Genomic DNA, 17,354 nt, shown 5'->3' with positions numbered 1-17,354 from the left:
GCACTTTGAGATCAGTCACCTGATGAAAGTACCTCTCATTGTTCCAATGTGCTGGATGTCAGCCAGTCTCTTCCCCCACCCCCAGTTTTCTGGTTTCAACAGGCTGGAGAAGAATGTGTTGGATTATCCTCTGATCGATCCCTTGTAGCATGATCAGAAGTGAGAGAATGATTTATGAAGATAACTTCTTTTTCTGCCCTTCTGTTTTGTTTTGCCTGTTTGATTTGAGAGGAGTTAAGTGACCATGAGGATTTGGGAGGGCTGTAGCTGATAAATAGGGGGTACAGAGCAGAATTTCACAACGTAGAAATTAGAGTACTAAAAAGAAGGGTGAAGCAGGGATGCAGTCATCCTACTCTCAGGTAAGAAATGAGATCAAAAGCAGAATTTAGAAGTTGAAATAGAGATATTTTGGAGGGAAGACCGTGACTGATACTACTGGAAAGCAGAAAATGGGAAGGCAAAGAGGATAAAATAATAAAAACTAATTTTAGAGGAAAAATGAGTTTGAGAAAACATTAGGAAAAACAAAGGCAGGCTTAAATAAATGAAAGGAAGATCATAATATTGCAAAAAGCCTTTTGCTATTACAGCAAAGATCTGATTTACAAACTAAGGAACTTAAATACCTGAAAAAAGTGTATGTGTATTCTATTAATTGAATCAAATATAAATTCTGTGATTATACCGATACAGTTTAATATTTTCTGATGAAGTAGGATTATCTTTGGCCCAAGTTGATTTGCGCTTTTGAAAGATCTGGTAGCTGTGGGTCCAGTGAGGTGGGGTTTTTGTGTGTGTGTGTTTTGAGTTTTTATTAAATGTTCCGGTAACGGTGAGATCCTTCCTCTTTCTGAATATGGTGAGCAAATAAACCTTGTAAAGCCAAATAATGGGAATTGCTTGAAGAGCAAAACCAAGTAATTTTTTTTTATTTCTGTTTACCACCTCTTTCCATTTGGTTTCCATAATTCTGAATGCCCACCTTGTATGAGTGAGTAGTATGCCCTCTCAGTATGCATTTGTATTACATTTGTTATGTCAAAGCTTTCTGTGTTTGAACTTTTTTTTGCTTGTTTTTAAACATGGCACAACAGGTTTTTACATAGCAGCAAGGAGATCTTTTATGCTACGGCATTTTAAACTTACAAGTTGGTGTTTGTTCTTGACATGTCTTACATGCCCTTTAGCTGATGTTTTGATACATAGAATGTTGTAAGTCACTTCTCATAATTTTTGTCAGCCTTTGGTGAAAAATCTTGCTTGAATGCATGTTTGGGCAATTCTGAATAACTGCATTCTGAAAAAAATAATTAGGCACCTTGTGCCCTGGTAGCTCATTTCATCTTTTGCCAAACTGGGTAGGGGAAGGAAGAGGTGATCTTAGGGAAGAATTACATTTTTCATACTTATCAAGAGGGTTGAGGGACACTTGTCAACTTACTGAAATTAGTTTTTTAGGTGTTAGTTGCCTAGACATGGAGCACATAATCTTTCTGTGGTGTCAGGAGATAAAGAGCATACTTTCAAAAATGACGAATGCACAAGAGAACTGTCTTCTGAGGACTCGGAATGGAATTTCTGTAAGAGCTGATACAAGAGGAGGAAATAGCAGTTGTAGTGGGGTTTGTTGCTTGTCCTTTGTCTGTCGAGGTGCATCATGTCTATGCAAACCTGGTCCCGATATCCATTATAGTAGCCCATTGTTTCTTCAGGTAAAATCTGTTTTTCACTAGTTTTTAAGTTTTTATTTTATTTTTATTTGATTTATCAGATTTTCTTCTCCTGAATCTATTGTAATAAATATGTCTTGATAGATAATTAAGTCTTCTGGTAACTGGAGCTCTAAACCTAGGCTGCTAGCCCAGGCACTGTTTCCTCTTGCTGATAAACTCCTCTTACTACTTCTAGGTGACACCTAGAAGGACTTTTTTCTTTCTCCGTTTGTTTTGCTCAGGCTTGGAATATCTGAGGCTCCTGGGGATATAAGAAATAATTCAATAAGTGTGTCAATTGCTACAGAACATTTTTCCTTATAAGGTACAGTGTGCAAAGGATACGTATAGTACAGTACAACATGAGAATTTTATTGGCGTTACGTAGAAAAACCTGCCTAGGTATTTCTCGCTAGTGGCATTGCCTACTCAAAATTTTAGACCATCCAACCCATGCCAGCCTTATGTGGAACTACCATTGTATATTCAGTACTTTGGAACAAAATGAGTGCGTGTGGTGATAGCATTTAATGATAGTTATTGGAGAGAGTTGCTTTACTTGCTTGTGGATTGCATGCAGGGAACCAGAAATCATACTGAGGGAAACTGTTCAGAGAACCTTATCTGCCGGTTTCTGAGAGCTAAAATCTGAACAGTGCAGTGTTCTTGGCTTGTCTGTCTCTGGAAGCATGAGACAGAGGGGGAATCCTCTGCAATAATCAAAGAGCAGGAATTACAGGTAAGTAAGTTGCTATTGTAGTACTGCAGCTTAAGGAGGGATGGAGTGAGGCATGTGATCTCATGATTAAAATCTGAATACAAATCTTGGTGTAAACGTATGTGTTCTTCATAGGAGAGAAGCGTGTCTACCTATCACTGCCCAGACCAGGGGTAAGTTGCTTTTAGGATTCTTGTATTTATTCTGTATCTGCTGTTAACTAATTGATTTCTTTCCATGTCACACCTTGATGAAGGCATAGCAATACCGTGGTAACATGCATCCTGATTGGGTGGGTGAACAGTAAAATATCAAATTTTGTGTATTTATTAAATGAATAACAAACATACTGAAAACTAGGGTAACTCATTACATAATATGCTTTAATCACTTTGATTGTACATGAGCTTTAATGCCTCTTCATATTTTTTACCACTTACTTGACTGTCATGCTGTATAATAAAAAATGCATTGTTACTATTAAGAACAGTATGAATACACTGAAACATACTGAAAATAAGTCTTGATAATCTGATTTTTCTTCAGTGTTGTTGCCCGAGTTGACCTATTAGGAACAAATGGACATATTTAAGTCTGTTGTAGGGTCTTCAGAAAATGGGTTCTTGTTTCCTTCTTTATCTTAAGTGCGTTTAATACAGAGAAAAAAGCTACACCAAATGGCCAGTTTTAGTTGTGAGGTAATTAATATCCTTAGCTGATCATAATTTATATTACGTTGTATCTGAGCATCTGTGTATTAGGAAACCTCCTAAACCTTATTAGTATTGTGTAACCAGTCATTTGATTCACATGCTACATACTGAATCTTTTCAGAGGTGGGAAAAAGGAAGAATGATCTCAGGAGGTACAGTAAGCTCTAGCTTGTTTCTTTCTCTCTTTGCTCTCTTTCCATAACATGTAGTGTTGAGGAATTTGGGTGTGAAATGATCCCATCTCCATGTCTTCTGTTGTACAGTTCTGTGACTTTAAACACAATGTGCTACTTCTGACCTTTAATGAAAAGACAAAAGGGCATACCTTAGAAATCCAATCTTCAGATTTAAATAGAATGTGTGTGGCTGGGTAAGCATGGGTGAATTTCACGGGTACAGAACTAAGTATTGAGGCTGGAAAATAGATTGGTTCCATGACTTTTGATAGGGTTTGATAGGGTCACTGCTTTGACTAAGCTACATAGCTTCTAGACTTCAGCCAAAATTTAAAGACGAGATGTTTGAAGTCAGATTCCCACTTACTGATTCATGTGTCCTTTAAAAATACATTCAATAAAAACTTTGTTCCCAGGTTAAACAGTTCTGCTTTGTTGTTTAAAAGGTTACTGCCTTCTTTTGAATTCTGCAGGATGCTTGGATTTGGGGAACTTATGAGTAATACGTGGTTTACAAGTAGACAGGAAATGTAGATTACATCCATAAGACAGCAGCGTCTTCACAGGGTAACTTCTTTGCCTAACTGATGCACTGACCTTTGGAACTGCCTCTCTTCCCAGTGCTGTGACTCTTGCTACTGACTCTTCCCTCCCTGCTGCCATCACAGACATCTTGCTGTGCCTGGCTAATGCCCATGCTGTCCCTGCACAGAAGCCACACTTTCCCTGTTGATCCAATTCGATCACATATTTTGTTACATCTGTTTAATTGCAACTGTGCTGTTTGCTGGTAATGAGTGGCATCCTAGCCCATAGCATAGTTGAGGACGGAGCAGTGATTCATGTGTGTGCTTAATGCACGGGCATATTCTTCTCCATAGCATTAGGTGTCAAATCATGTTTTAAAAGCAGAATAATTTCTTATCCGATTTGTACTGATTCTTCTGTTAAAGTAGTGTAAGTGAATACTAGAATAGGGAAGACTACAGATTTCAAACATTCTGAGGTTTCTTTAGTTATTTGTGGATAGAAAAACTTACCTGTTCTAGAATGCTGGTTTTCTTGAATACCATTCACTCAGCAGCTTAAACACTTGCCTTACTTTGGCCCAACATTTGTGTTTACATACAAATCTAGTTTGGCTTTGTGTTCCTTTCTTCTTTTAAGACTGCCTTAAAACCAGCGTTTCTTGAATTGCATCTCTAATATGCACGTGATCAAACTTAAATGATAATTAGGAGTATCAGTTCTTACACTTTTTGCTAGATCTTTCAATATGAGTTCAGCATTTCTAATACATAGGCAGTATGACAGTGTCTAATCTGGGTAGACATTCATAAGATTCAGAATAATTAAAAATTTGGGGATGAGAAAAGGGAAATGGCATGAAAGCTAAACTGAGCAGCAAACTGCAGTAGGAACTTCAATTGTAGTATTTTATTTCTGCTTAAACTCCTGAAATGAGAGATGGAGATGGCACCTGAAGCTTATTTCTGTTGCTGTTCACAATGAACAGTGGCTTCCCCCCCCTGCAGGGATTACTGAGTTTAATTTGCCCAAGCACTCCCACTAATGAATAGCAGCTCTTTTCAGATTCTCAAACAAGGATCTGAGTTCTGCACTCTTATCATCCAGCCTCCTCCAGTGGCTCACACCTCCAAGTTACGACACCGACTTTGTACTTTCCATTCCTCTGCATTCAGAGCGGTTTCGGAATGTGGACTGTGGCTCCCGCGTCTGTTAGTTTTTGATGTCTGCACAGTGACAGCACCAGCACATGAAGTTAAAGCCAGGAACTACTGCTCTCAACATGCTAGTTAACTGATTTGAAACAAATAATTTATTATTGTGTATATGTGTTACACAATTGGCAAGCTCTGCCTTACCGGATAGCCCACTTGCATCAGTACCACTAATCATTGTTTAATCTGAGCCAATATTTGGCTTGCAGCCAGACTGGTATTTCAGGTAGTTCATGACTTAAATAAAAGAAGGAAACCAACAAAAAAAAAAATCAAAGTGTCAGTATTTGTTTCCAGCTACTTCAACAAAGTGACGCAAAATAATGAGGTACATCATCACACTAGCATTTACGTGGGTTATACCCTAGATCAGCCTGCTTCTAGCTAAATCAACTTCCAAGTCCCTGTTACATGAGAATCACCTTTGATGGAAACATCAGTGCAGTAGTACTTGATTAAGACTGTTTATTTAGTCCAAAATATTACTGAGAATTTAGAGGGTAAGGGGAAGAGATGTTTTCGTGTGAAGAAGTAGAGTCTGAGAACTGTGGAAGAGGTCTTTTCCTGGAAACTTTAGGACTTTAGGGTGTCTGTAGGTGCAGAGACCCTGTTTGCATATGCCATTTGAGGACAGACAGATCAGAACAGGTTCTCAGCTTCTACTGAGAGATTTGTCTGAACAACCGCAACTGTCCTGCAAAGTCTGCCTCTTAGGCAGAGCCACGTCTTAGGATTTGTTAGTAAAATGATTACGAATTCCTTTTATTTAAAAATATTATTTTTTGTTTGAAACAGAAGCATAATGCAAATCTGAAAGCATTAAAGCCAGTCAAACTAGATACTGAGGTAAGATGCCGTCATTTTAGTAAAAAAAAAATTATTTTTTCTTTTCTTGTCAGAAGAATGTATTTTCAAGTGCCATAAATATGGTTACCACTTACAGGAACAGGCAAAGATTGCAAAACTTGGATTAGAATTGCATCTGCTCACATCTGATGTGGATTCTGAGACAGAGAAATGGGAGGATCAGGAGAATGAAATTGTGCAACATGGACAAGGCATGTCAAGTATGGCCTACTCCATGTATTTATTTACCAGGTAATTACGCTGTATGCAGCATGTTTTGGTGAGAAGAGAAGCATTAAAAGAGTTTATAAGAAATAAGGCAATTTAATTTTAAGTGTATAATAATAGGGACGCATTCAGAAAGGACTTTTAATTTTACCTTTTTGCTTTATAAATTCTTGTAAATTTCTAAGCTGTTCAATAATAAAAGTAGGGGTGGTTTAAAGTGCTAAACATCTGTTTTGTTGCAGAACAGCTATTTAATTATCTCTTGGGTACAGAAAAAATTTTAAGAAGCATGTTCATAAATACTTTCAAAATTGAAGGAATTAAAGCACAGCTCTATAACTGTAGATGAGAATTCACTGATTTTTGCTGTACTGAAAGGTGTTTTGAAACTTGCCCATGCAATGTCATTTTCTTATGTGAAGAATTCAGGGGGTTTTTTGTATAAGAGATGAGATTATTTTTCTTACCTGCTAGTCCAGTAATACTCAGTATGCCAGAGACATGGATTTCTGTTGTTGTTCAGCTGATGAGAACTGAACCGTTCTTAATTTCCCAATGGTGCTGTAGCCACTGAGGTGTTTATATAATATTTTGAAATGGCATTCCTGTAGTAAGTTATTGTTGTGTGTAGTATATTCTAAAGGAGTGGTATTTTACAGTTCAGTGGTGTGAATGGGGAGGAGAGAGATACTATAAATTGTGCAAATAACAGGCAATATAATCTGCAGCCTGTACATGGCATAATATTCTGCTTTCATTATTTCCCACAGAGGAGAAGGACTTCTGAAAACTACTCAAGATTTATTTCATCAAGCTGAGGTAATGTATTTTTAACAAAATAGGAGTCAGGCAGCCTGAGTTAAGAACAAATTGGAACTCTTAACTTGCCAATTCCTTAAACATAAATACAGTGTACCATGATCTGAATGGCAACTGTAGATTTTAAGCAGCCTAACCCTGGTTACTCTCTGCTGACTCTCTACTTTCTGAAAATTAACTTCTCAGTGTTCCCATAGTAGGCTAAGACAGCATTCATTAAATTCCAGTTAGGAGTAGGAGTAGCAAATTGGCGTTATGGCAAATAGGGTGCATTTCGTTGCATCAGTAGTACTCACTGTGTCACTCAGCTCGGTCCCTGATGGTGGTAACGGATGCTCCATCCTAGTCTGAGCAGCAGCAGGATTTTCATGGGAAAGAAAGACTATGCAAAACTGAATAATACGAATGAAAGACAAGAGGCCAAATGAAGGCATGTGGCGTGGTATTGCCAAGATAGATGTCTGTGTTTAACAGGAGACTGGTTACCTTTGTCTGGACAATATAAACAAACACGGCAGGTGTCACCTACCCACAAAACTCTTGTGAGCTGCTACAGTGCAAAAAATAATTGGAAGTCAGGTTTTTTTCTGTGTAAAGGGAAAGCCTTTAAACCTTGCTTATCTGGGAGAATGGCCATTTGTAATGTAGCTTATTATTTTAGAAGTCACTGCAAACTGCTAACTTTGTTAATCATAAATGTATACAACTACCACAAATATTGCCTGTAGCTTTTTTACTTTAGAGCACGCTATTGAAACAACAAGGGAAAAGAGCCTCATCTTTCATTGTGGTTCATTTTGTTACACGCTTTCTCCCTTTTTCAGATTTTTGCTGCAGAGGGCACAAAGCTTGCTTCGGCTCTACATGCCTTTTCTAATCAGGTGATGTATGACCTCTAAAACAGCCATTCAGCTTATGGCACTAGTGATACCACTTAAAACCTGGCTGTGCCATCTTCTCCATTAATATCGGAGCCTTTAACAAAATGTTTTTGTCTTCCTGAAACTTTTCAGGTACACGATGATGACAAACCTTTGCTTCTGTTGGAGGCTGAAAAACTGATCTCTATGTGCAAGCAGCTGCAGATAACAGCTAAAGCTTCTGTTCAGGGTAAAAGTGCTACCTTTACAAAGGTAAGGTAAAAACTATATCTATTCCTGAAAGTAAGACCTAACTTGTTTTGAAATATAGTAACTTATTAATTAATGTATGCTTCTGCTAAAATATGAGGCAGTTCATGACAGTGGAACTTCTTAGATTGATAGAGGAACATGAAAATTAGTAAGTACAAATTTTATGGTGTTGTGCAAGCATTTTTCTGCTGTGCAATATGTCATCGTTGCTGCACCTTATGTAGAAGATGAATTTACTTCAGCTTGAAGTACTGGTTTGCACTTAACATGTTTTGAAAGCTGATGTGCAAAGTGTAGAGGAAGAACAGCAAGAATTGTTCCACTTGCTGAAAATGTTTTGTCTGTTGGGACATCCCTTGTTCATAACTGTCATACAAGCCATTTACTGCACTGTCTTGTCTCAGAGGGATTTTCTTCAATATGGGTGATAGTTTTCTATCCTTTTTTTTCATGTCCCCTCTTCACCATCAGAGCAGGGCTTCAGTGACGTTTATCATGACCTCACCCTCTCATTCATGCCGAGAATTTGATAGGAGGCAAAATCCGGTATGCTGGCAGCCAGCATGCCTGGAAGCCTGCCAGTGGTAGCTTGGATAGTATTACTGCAGGCATATACGAATGTTTTCGTTAGGGAGCATGGATATCCAAATTCTGTGTAACTGGCCCAGTGCCCACAGACATATCGTTGATATTAATGTTTTAAGGAGCCGTTTGCCTACCCCTAGCTTATCAACTTCAGAGTCTTAAGAATCAGTAAAATAAGTAATGGGATTTTTTTCCTTCCTATTATTAAAAGTAATGTAATGATTGGGGTTTGGATTTCACTGTTAGTGAAGGAGTTTACAGAAATGTTTCGCAAGACAGTGATGTTCCTGGACTGCTATTAAAAAAAAAAATAAAATAAAAATAAATGTGGAAATGTGTCCATAGGCTTCCACTACTTTATATTGCTTTTTACTGCCAAGAACTTTTTTCAAAGAACTTCTGTCAACATCTCCTTCAACTTATCCACTAGATAAAGAGGGATACTGGAATTTTGCCATGCTGCAACTTGAAAATTTTCAACTGAATAATATGAGATGGAGTAATGTGGTATATAGTAATACTGTGACCCACTAGATTACAGTAGTAATAGTGACCCACTAGAACTTCATTCAGAGAAATATGAACTGTAATTAAGTGTACATGGCTAAGACTACATGACTTCAGCAATCAAAGTAGTAATGAAGGTAATTTGTATTTCCACCACTGTAGTAATTACTCTGTTGTTATTGATGCTTAACATAAATGTAACAAATTCCAAACCCCAAAGACTCTATTATGGAAATACATGCTTGCTTTTCAGTAGGTAGAGTCTTACTCTAGACTGCCCAGAGTTTATTTTGACATTATTCATATTTGTGATGAGTAAAGGTGTATACAGCTGCCATAAAAGTTTCAGCATTGTTACCACAAGAACTAGATCTGCAGACCTTAGTGGGGAATAGGGGTCAGGCATTTTGAAGAACTTCAAGTATCCCTGAGCAGCAATGTGATCAGTGTGAGCAAGACCATTTCTGTGCACCTGGATGTTTGTTTCCAATGAGCTATGGAAAAGACTTTTCAATTTTACAGCAGGGACTGAAACAGACTAGAGCATCCAAGCCACTCAAAACCAAACTGAGCACCTCAGGGCTGCTGCTTGGTTTGTTTTACACTCTCCAGCTGAACCAAACGGGAACTCCAGTCTGTTTATACAGTGATTTTTATCACTTTACATAGTGATAACAGGCTATCAAATTAATGTTTGTTGAGGGCCCAGACTTGTGACTTGTGCTGAGTGTTAGACTCAAAGCATAAACTTAAATGCTGTAAGATCTAGCTAACTTACAGTCTAACATATATCAAGGTAAGGTTTACATGATGCATGGCTCTCTAAATCATGCTGACAAGACATAAACCAAAAGGAAACACATGAAGAATTGTGAGAATCATATCTAAGATGGTAAGGGGATCTTTTCCAAGACACTTACTACTGTTTACTATGTTATTTTAGTTCCTTCTCCTGGGAGGTGTGTCATTCCCTTGTCTTTCCTAGCTCAAGTCTTGGGTTAACAGAAGGCATGCTGTTGCTTTACGTGTACTATATAGAGAAATTCAAAAAAAGTTAGGCAAAACCTTTTGATTAGAAGGGATTTATGAAAGACAAATATTAGATATTTAAGCTTGAAATAGATTATCAAGTTATGCATTAAACAATTGCCTAATAAAAGTAATGAGTGGTCTTATTCTACTCTTAACGGTCTTGTTTAGGTTGATGCATGCATTCTGAAAACAAGGAATGTGATGACTCTGTTATGCCAGCTTCTTCCACTTTGCTGCAAATTACTGAGAAAGGTGAGTACTTGGTTCGTCTGCAGTATTGTAAAGTTCTTTTGATTTGGTTTTTTTGGTTGGATTTTTTGGTTTTGTTTGGGTTTAAGAATATTTTTTTTATATATATATACAGAATAAAGCAGGAAATGGATGTCTTAAACCTGCTCCACCATGGAGAGAAGAGAGACTACAGACCGGCAGAAATGCACGCACCCCAGAAAGGAGAGCTGAGACATTTGGCATCAAGTCTTTAGAAAATCATGTAACAAACATGACGTTTTTAGAGAGCAAGTAATTGTAGCACTTAGAAATGCAGAAACTCCCATTTGAAAATAACACTTGCTGAATTTTAAATATTGCTTTCATTTGTGGAAAGTCAGACCAGGTTAATTTGAATTAAAGCTGTTGACCTGTGTCACATCTAATAGATGTCCCATTACTTAGCAATGACAACACCAGCTAGTCTAATTGTTACATATTTTTATAATGTGAATGCCTTTCCTATGCTCACTATTGATACTGGTTTTGTAATTAATGCTTATGAATGTCTTAATGGAGGTTTCAACCCAAAGATGCTGCTAATAGACATTTTATATAAAGAACCTTGTGCTGCATATGCTGTATGTAACACTACTGTTGAAGTCTGTAAACTCGTCTCTGGCCTATTTCAGTCTGTATTTGATAAAGCAGAATCAGGAATATAGTCTGAAAGGCTGTGGCCTAAAGCACTGAAATGTTATCTTAGTTACGATTTATGCCTGCAATTAAGTACTTCTAGGAAAAAAACCCTCTCTTAATAGCTGCACCACTGAATTTTAATCTTGTTGACATGATTCGTATTTCCAAAAGTGTATTTCTAAGTGATTAATACTCTTGATTCAAACCCCCTTCTCTTTTACCCTCTTTATTTGTAGATGGCAGTTGCTGCTTCCTTTTTTATTAAAACTTACTAAGCAGAATTTGAATTGCATGTAGAACCACTGAAGTATTATGTAGACTTTACATTATACCATTTAAAATTTAAGAAAGTAGATACTCATTATGACAAACTTCTGTACAAAGGGCATTACTTGACTTCATGATGCCATGAAAATACAACCTGGTGTGAAATACATATTTTCAAGTTCATCTGCTCTTTGTACACAGGCTTCTGTTGCATTTTTATTTCCAGTTCACCTTTGTCAAACACCATATTGTATTAGTTTAGCTAAATTAAGTGATGGCTAAATCATATGATTTTTCTGTATGTATTATGCTTGCACTGAGCAGAAGCAAAGCTGCCTGTGGAACATAAATACTCTCCAGCATATCATTCTGTGCTTATTTAAAAACTTGTAGTGCTAGAATTCAGAGGAAAAAGTGGAAGCAGATTTTAATATACAAACTTATCGGAACTGGTTTATTCTTGTATGAATCAAGCATTTAATTTCCAGTTTTAAAAACGGGCACTAGGCCTTCCAATACCGTGGAAATTACAGTATATAATAAAAGTAGCTGATTTAGTATCAAATACAGATGATAAGTGTGTAATTAATTTCATGAAGAAGAATTAAGACGTTTCAACAAAACCTCCCCGTACTCCTTCTGTGTCAGAAGTCCTTGAGTTACATTCTTGCTTTCTTCAAATTTGGGTAGAACCACTGCAATGTATCCCTCGGTTGATGGCTAAAAAGCAAGACTGAAGTTAGCAGTGAAATAAAAGTTAGAAAGTAAAAAGCAAGAAAGTGTCCTACCTTTTCTTGCAGAATAGCAGGATTGCTAAGAATGTTTTCATTCACTTCGATCAACCGCCCTCTTATACAACTGCAAAAGTGTTTAGATTCAGTAGAAGTGCACAGCATGCAAAGGTAAGAAGAAAAAGGGGAAAACCTTACCTGTAAACTGTGTATTCCTCTCCATCTGAGGAAGATATCCTGCACAGAGGGGCAAGTTCTGTTAAAAACTGAGCTCCCTGCATTGGAAAAATAAACATATATATACTTTTAATTACACAGGGCTTTTTCAGGTATTACCATGAGCAAAATAAGTTTGTAAGCTTCTCAGAACAAAGCAAGGAAGCGTGATAGCTACAGGTCATTGCAACTCACGTTGCTTCCTGTGCTTAGTTATGTGCTGACTTAGTTATATGCGCAAATCGAACACAAGCTTGTTTAAGACCTTACAGGTTTAGTCAAAACGTTTCTTGCAGAATAACATGACTTGTAGTTTGATCAGATTAAAATCAGGGGATAGGGGAGAAAACCAGCACCATTTATTTCAGTATAACCAGGTTAAACTACACATACTTGTAAAACTAACATGAAACACACTGTACTAGCCCATCAGCTATCTAGGTATGCTTGAGGAAAAAGAGTAGTCTCCAAATCCTCTGCATTTTTGTGGAAAAAAAATTTTCTATCTTTTCAGGGATGTTTAAGCCCCTCTGTACGCTATGAAAAAAATGACTAAAAGCAACTGTTAGCCTTGGTTTGAGCAACACGGGAAACTGCTGGTGCCACTGGAGCACTGCAAGACATTGGCTGAGTTAGACTTTCTCAAGAGGTGCCTGTCTAAATTCCTCAGCTGTGTAGTATTTGTTCTAAAATAAAATGTAAAGGCAACTTGGTAAGTTTCTATCCCAGAAAGGACAGAAAGTCTGAGGCAGTGTGAGAGATTAAAATGAAAATGAACAGAATAAAAAGTCGTACCCTTTTTGACTTCCCAGAGACCTTATTCTGGAGTCTGCTACAGTTGGCACTGATTTGGTAGTTAACACTTTTAATTGTTTTTCCACTTTGAAGAAGAGGATGGGCTTCTGCCAAGGTGATGACACAGATTCTGCAAAGAGAAACAGGGTTATTACACTGCAGTTGTGAGAAGCCATGCTCTTATGTGCTCTAAGCAAGCTCCACAAATCCTACTAGTATAGGCAGAGGAGGTTAAGACCAAGACTGACTTCTTCATTTTGGCTCCTAGTCTAAAATGCTAGCAAGGCCTTTGGTGTTGTGAAAGCTGTTGTTTACTTTAGAGCACAATATTCTTCCCTCTGCAGTTTAGCAGGAAAATTAAGCTTACTGCAGTGGGACTCACAGGACGGGCACTTACCAGACTGAGGGAAGAAGTGAGGACAGAGGGACGGGTCTGGGTGACAGCATGGGGGTTGAGTAGGGTAATATCTAGGACACAATTTACCCGAGCTAATGAAGGAGAATGGCAGATAGTTGCCAGCTGTAGATCAGAGACAAATTTTAGTTTCCCACTTACAAAAATATCAGATACAGGATCAAACTGGACTCACTTTCATCGGGGCATCTCACTTGATGCCTGCCATACCAAACTAAATGAAAACTGCGTTCTGGCCTAAAGCAGCCCCTACAGGAGGTGCTTTATTCTGAGGTACCAGGCTGGACCACCCAAAAGCAGTACACTGCTTAAGTTTAAACAGAACCACAGCTTTTAAATAGGCTAGAGATGTTCTGTCTGGTGCTGTACCCCGTGGGAGCGTACCTGGCTCACCTGCACGCTGATAGCTGAAGGAGATACTCACTTAAGACGATCAAGTAAAGCACCGTACTCTTTTGTTGGAAAAGATAATGCAAGGCAATGTTTCTCAGAACAGCTAAAGGCCGTTAGTGGTGAATAGTTACGGCAGATGAATCCTTTGGTGATCTGGGCTTTAGTTAACCTGCTGTTTGCGTTTTATTTGATTCTAAAGGAGAGTTATTTCTTGTCATGCAGCTAGAGAGTTTGAGATGCAACCAGCTGTAGAAACTAGGCCTGCCTTCACCCCTGGGCTAGAACCATGCACAAACATGGAAAGCACGGAACTTGTCAATAACTTAACAGAGATGAAGCTATTTTGTTTAAAAAGAGTTTATAACCTAGAGCAAGGACCAGAATTAACAGAACAGGAACTGCAGAGAAAAACCACGGCACAGAACTAGATCTTTCCCTGTGGACGGTGCATCTGTCTCCCTGCACTCCTTCGGCTGCAAAGATGATGAGGGGACTGGAGCATCTCCCTGATGAGGAAAGGCTGAGAGAGCTGGGACTGTGTAGCCTGCAGAAGAGAGACCGAGAGGGGATCTTAGCAGTGTCTACAAATATCTTAAGGGCGAGCGCCAGGAGGACAGGGACAGGCTCTTTTCAGCAGCACCCAGCAACAGGACATGGGGCAACGGGCACAAACCAAAACATGGCAAGTTCCACCTGAACATGAGGAAAAACTTTGCCTTGAGGGCGACAGAGCTCTGGAACAGGCCGCCCAGGGAGGCTGTGGATTCTCCTTCTCTGGAGACATTCACAACCCACCTGGACACGATCCTGTGCAACCTGCCGCGGGTGACCGTGCCTTAGCAGGTGCCTGGACCAGGTGATCCCCAGAGATCCCTTCCAACCCCGACCGTTCTGGGATTCTTTGCAAGTTCTTGCCGTGCAGCTCCCCGCAAGAGGGAGCTGGATCCTGGCGAATATTTTCAGCATGTCCCAGCATCTCAAAGGGACCAGAACAGCTCCCTCCCCTCCACCCCTGCCTCTTTCTAAGGGGAAGGTGACAAATCATCTATTATTTCAAATGTTGCCTGTTAGAGCCGAGACCTAAAAAACCAAAAAAATCAACAGAGAATTTTACACTGCTTAGAAATATCGAGCTGAGCCACAGCTCCATCTATAACGGTAAAATACTTTAACAGAGCATTTGGCTAAGCTGCTGTAGAGGCCAAGGGCCCTGCTATTTCAGAATTCAAAATAGCAAAATCTTCACAGACATTTGAACAAGCGGTTAAATTTTTATTTCCTTTCCTCCATATCAACAGGATTGAAACTGTCATTATCTGAGACTAATAACTACATATTTAGTGCAAATGCAAGGGTGTCCTTTCTCGCTGTTGCTGTTACACCTGTTATTCCCAGGTACTTGGGTTTCTGTTTCCAAAGAATGAGAAAGCGAACTGCATGAGATGGCCACAGGGGAGCCCCAGCTCTGCAAGCTGCAGCGAGGTGATGGCTCTGCCCTGCGCCAAGCATGCCTTCCTGGTACCCTGAATTCCTCATGGGAGCAGGCGACCCACCGGGAACAACAAATACCTCCTCATCTTCCCTCAACGCATAAGGAACTGGCACTGCCAGTTTTTGTGCAGGCAGTAGTTCAGTTCTGCTCTTCCCTGGGGGACTGGACACCCCAGAAACACTCAGATGCCACCAGTCCCCCTGCAGTCAGAACAGGCTGTAGCGGCAGGGCAGGAGCTGGGTGGGTGAAAGTACCTTACTAAGAATCCAAAGCAGGTGCAGGGTTGATTTGCTCCAAATCACTGGATAACCACAAAGTATGACGTTTTATTTCCTACCTTGCACTTGCTGTCCATAGCAAACATGTACAATTAAAAGCAATTGAGTTGTATATAGGAAAAGCTAAATGTTTGTTCAAATTGAGCCCATTCATTTGCTAGAAACCAAGTTAAACAAACTAATTCTAAATGTTACTATGGAAAAGCCCTCCAAAATGTTGGTCATCTGCTACCAAAGGTGATGTAAAGGGCCCTTTCAGCAGAAGAGGACACAGGGACCCCAGGGCAGCAATGCAGACACCAAATGGCCTTTTTACAAACCTGCTTGGGCAATATGGGTGTAATAAGTAACTAAGGGTAATTTGCTGATCAAAGGGGTTTTTAACAAAAGGAATGATCTTGCTGTAATAGATTTGAGAATGTTTTGTCTGGTGAGAAAAGAGTTAACCGTTAACCATGAGGTTGGAGATGTACCTTCTCAAGGCAATGTTAAACCATAATCTCATGTTACTATGACAACCTTTGTCTTCGTCTAGACTTTAGTGTAAAAATAGTTTAGTTTTGTAATATACAGCTTCTTGCTACGGGACTGAGAGCATAACTGTTTGCTTAAAGCAGCCTTGAAGTTGAGAATAAAAGGGCTGTGTTACTTGTCGGAATTTGCGAGCCTGGATGGAGCTGTGACTCCCCGGCTGCCCAGCACGCTGGTTTTGCTTTCCTGCCTTAATAAATAATTAGTGAATTTATTTCGGACTCGAGTTATTTCAAATTAAACTATAACATGGGGGAGGGGGTGGGGGGCAGGGACCTCCAGCTCCCCTGTTCTTACAGGTGTAGTAATTAACGATGGGACACGGTTTGGCCATGGCCTTGGCAGTGCTGGGCTAACAGCAGGCCTCCGTCATCTTAAAAGGTCTTTTTGCGCCTGAACTTTTTTGCTTTTTTTGCGCCTTTTTTGCTCTGGGATATAGGAAGGCAAAGGTTTGTCACTCCCCCATCCTCGCACCTGGAAAAATCCCGGTTCGCCTGGTATTCCGCGCTGCCCCCGCCAAGCCCCCAAGCCATTCCTGCGGGAGTGCTGCCCCCGGGTCAGGAACACACCCCCCCCACCGCCCGGCGCGGGACCCCCGCCCGCCGCCCGCGAGCGCAGGGCCAGGAGGGGGCGCTGCCGCGTCCCGCCGGGCTGCACCGCCCGCTCCCCGCAGCGGCCGGGGCTCCGCAGCGCCAGGGCCGGCCCGCGGGCACCGCATGCTCGGGGACGGCGGCCCGCACCCCGCAACCCCGCAGCGCCACTCGCCTGTTGGAGTGCTGCAGCACGCAGAAGTCCTCGCACGGCCGCCCCTTCACGTCTGCAATAGGGCACAACCAGCAGTGAGCAGCCGCCCCGCCGCTGCCGCCCGGCCCCGGCCCCGGCCCGGCCGTACCTGGCTTGTACCAGCGTGTAAAGTACCGCTCCGCGCCGCCGCCCGCCGCCATCCCGCCGCACCGAGCCGCCCGCCGGCGCGCAGCGATGACGGGCGGGGGCGGCCCCGGGACGGGGGACGGGGGCGGGGGAGGGCGGCTCCACGGCACCGCCCCCGCCAGCACCCACGGCACCGCCCCCGGCACCCACAGCACCGCCCCCGGCAGCACCCACGGCACCGCC

General features: G+C 40.7%; 2 protein-coding genes across 2 annotated transcripts in view; one reads left to right on the top strand and one right to left on the bottom strand.

Annotated features, from left to right (window-relative positions):
- CTNNAL1 (catenin alpha like 1) overlaps positions 1-11,959 on the top strand; it is a 58,760-nt gene extending 46,801 nt beyond the window's left edge. Inside the window, exons 12-19 of the mRNA XM_055706446.1 lie at positions 2,569-2,606; positions 5,860-5,910; positions 6,008-6,162; positions 6,909-6,957; positions 7,782-7,838; positions 7,971-8,090; positions 10,383-10,466; positions 10,579-11,959. Coding sequence (XP_055562421.1) covers positions 2,569-2,606; positions 5,860-5,910; positions 6,008-6,162; positions 6,909-6,957; positions 7,782-7,838; positions 7,971-8,090; positions 10,383-10,466; positions 10,579-10,740 — 716 coding nt within the window. The 3' untranslated portion in view covers positions 10,741-11,959. The remainder of the gene's footprint in view (positions 1-2,568; positions 2,607-5,859; positions 5,911-6,007; positions 6,163-6,908; positions 6,958-7,781; positions 7,839-7,970; positions 8,091-10,382; positions 10,467-10,578) is intronic.
- ABITRAM (actin binding transcription modulator) lies at positions 11,816-17,276 on the bottom strand. Its single transcript, XM_055706449.1, has 6 exons — positions 17,134-17,276; positions 17,007-17,058; positions 13,133-13,262; positions 12,320-12,396; positions 12,179-12,248; positions 11,816-12,110 (listed from the first exon to the last, which is right to left on the bottom strand). Exons 1-6 carry the CDS (start codon positions 17,183-17,185, stop codon positions 11,982-11,984), a joined length of 510 nt encoding a protein of 169 aa, XP_055562424.1. The 5' UTR covers positions 17,186-17,276; the 3' UTR covers positions 11,816-11,981.
- Between the last annotated feature and the right edge of the window lie 78 nt (positions 17,277-17,354).

Source organism: Falco cherrug, chromosome 3, assembly GCF_023634085.1.
Source record: "Falco cherrug isolate bFalChe1 chromosome 3, bFalChe1.pri, whole genome shotgun sequence".
Taxonomy (NCBI): domain Eukaryota; kingdom Metazoa; phylum Chordata; class Aves; order Falconiformes; family Falconidae; genus Falco; species Falco cherrug.
This window is presented reverse-complemented; position numbering and strand designations above follow the sequence as displayed.

Bases quoted from the DNA above. Each gene is read 5' to 3' on its own strand.
- ABITRAM (XM_055706449.1), bottom strand. From the start codon at position 17,185: ATGGCGGCGGGCGGCGGCGCGGAGCGGTACTTTACACGCTGGTACAAG. The intron at 17,059-17,133 runs GTACGGCCGGGC...GCCCTATTGCAG, and splicing joins TACACGCTGGTACAAGCCAG to ACGTGAAGGGGCGGCCGTGC. The intron at 13,263-17,006 runs GCGAGTGGCGCT...TTCTCTTTGCAG, and splicing joins GTGCTGCAGCACTCCAACAG to AATCTGTGTCATCACCTTGG.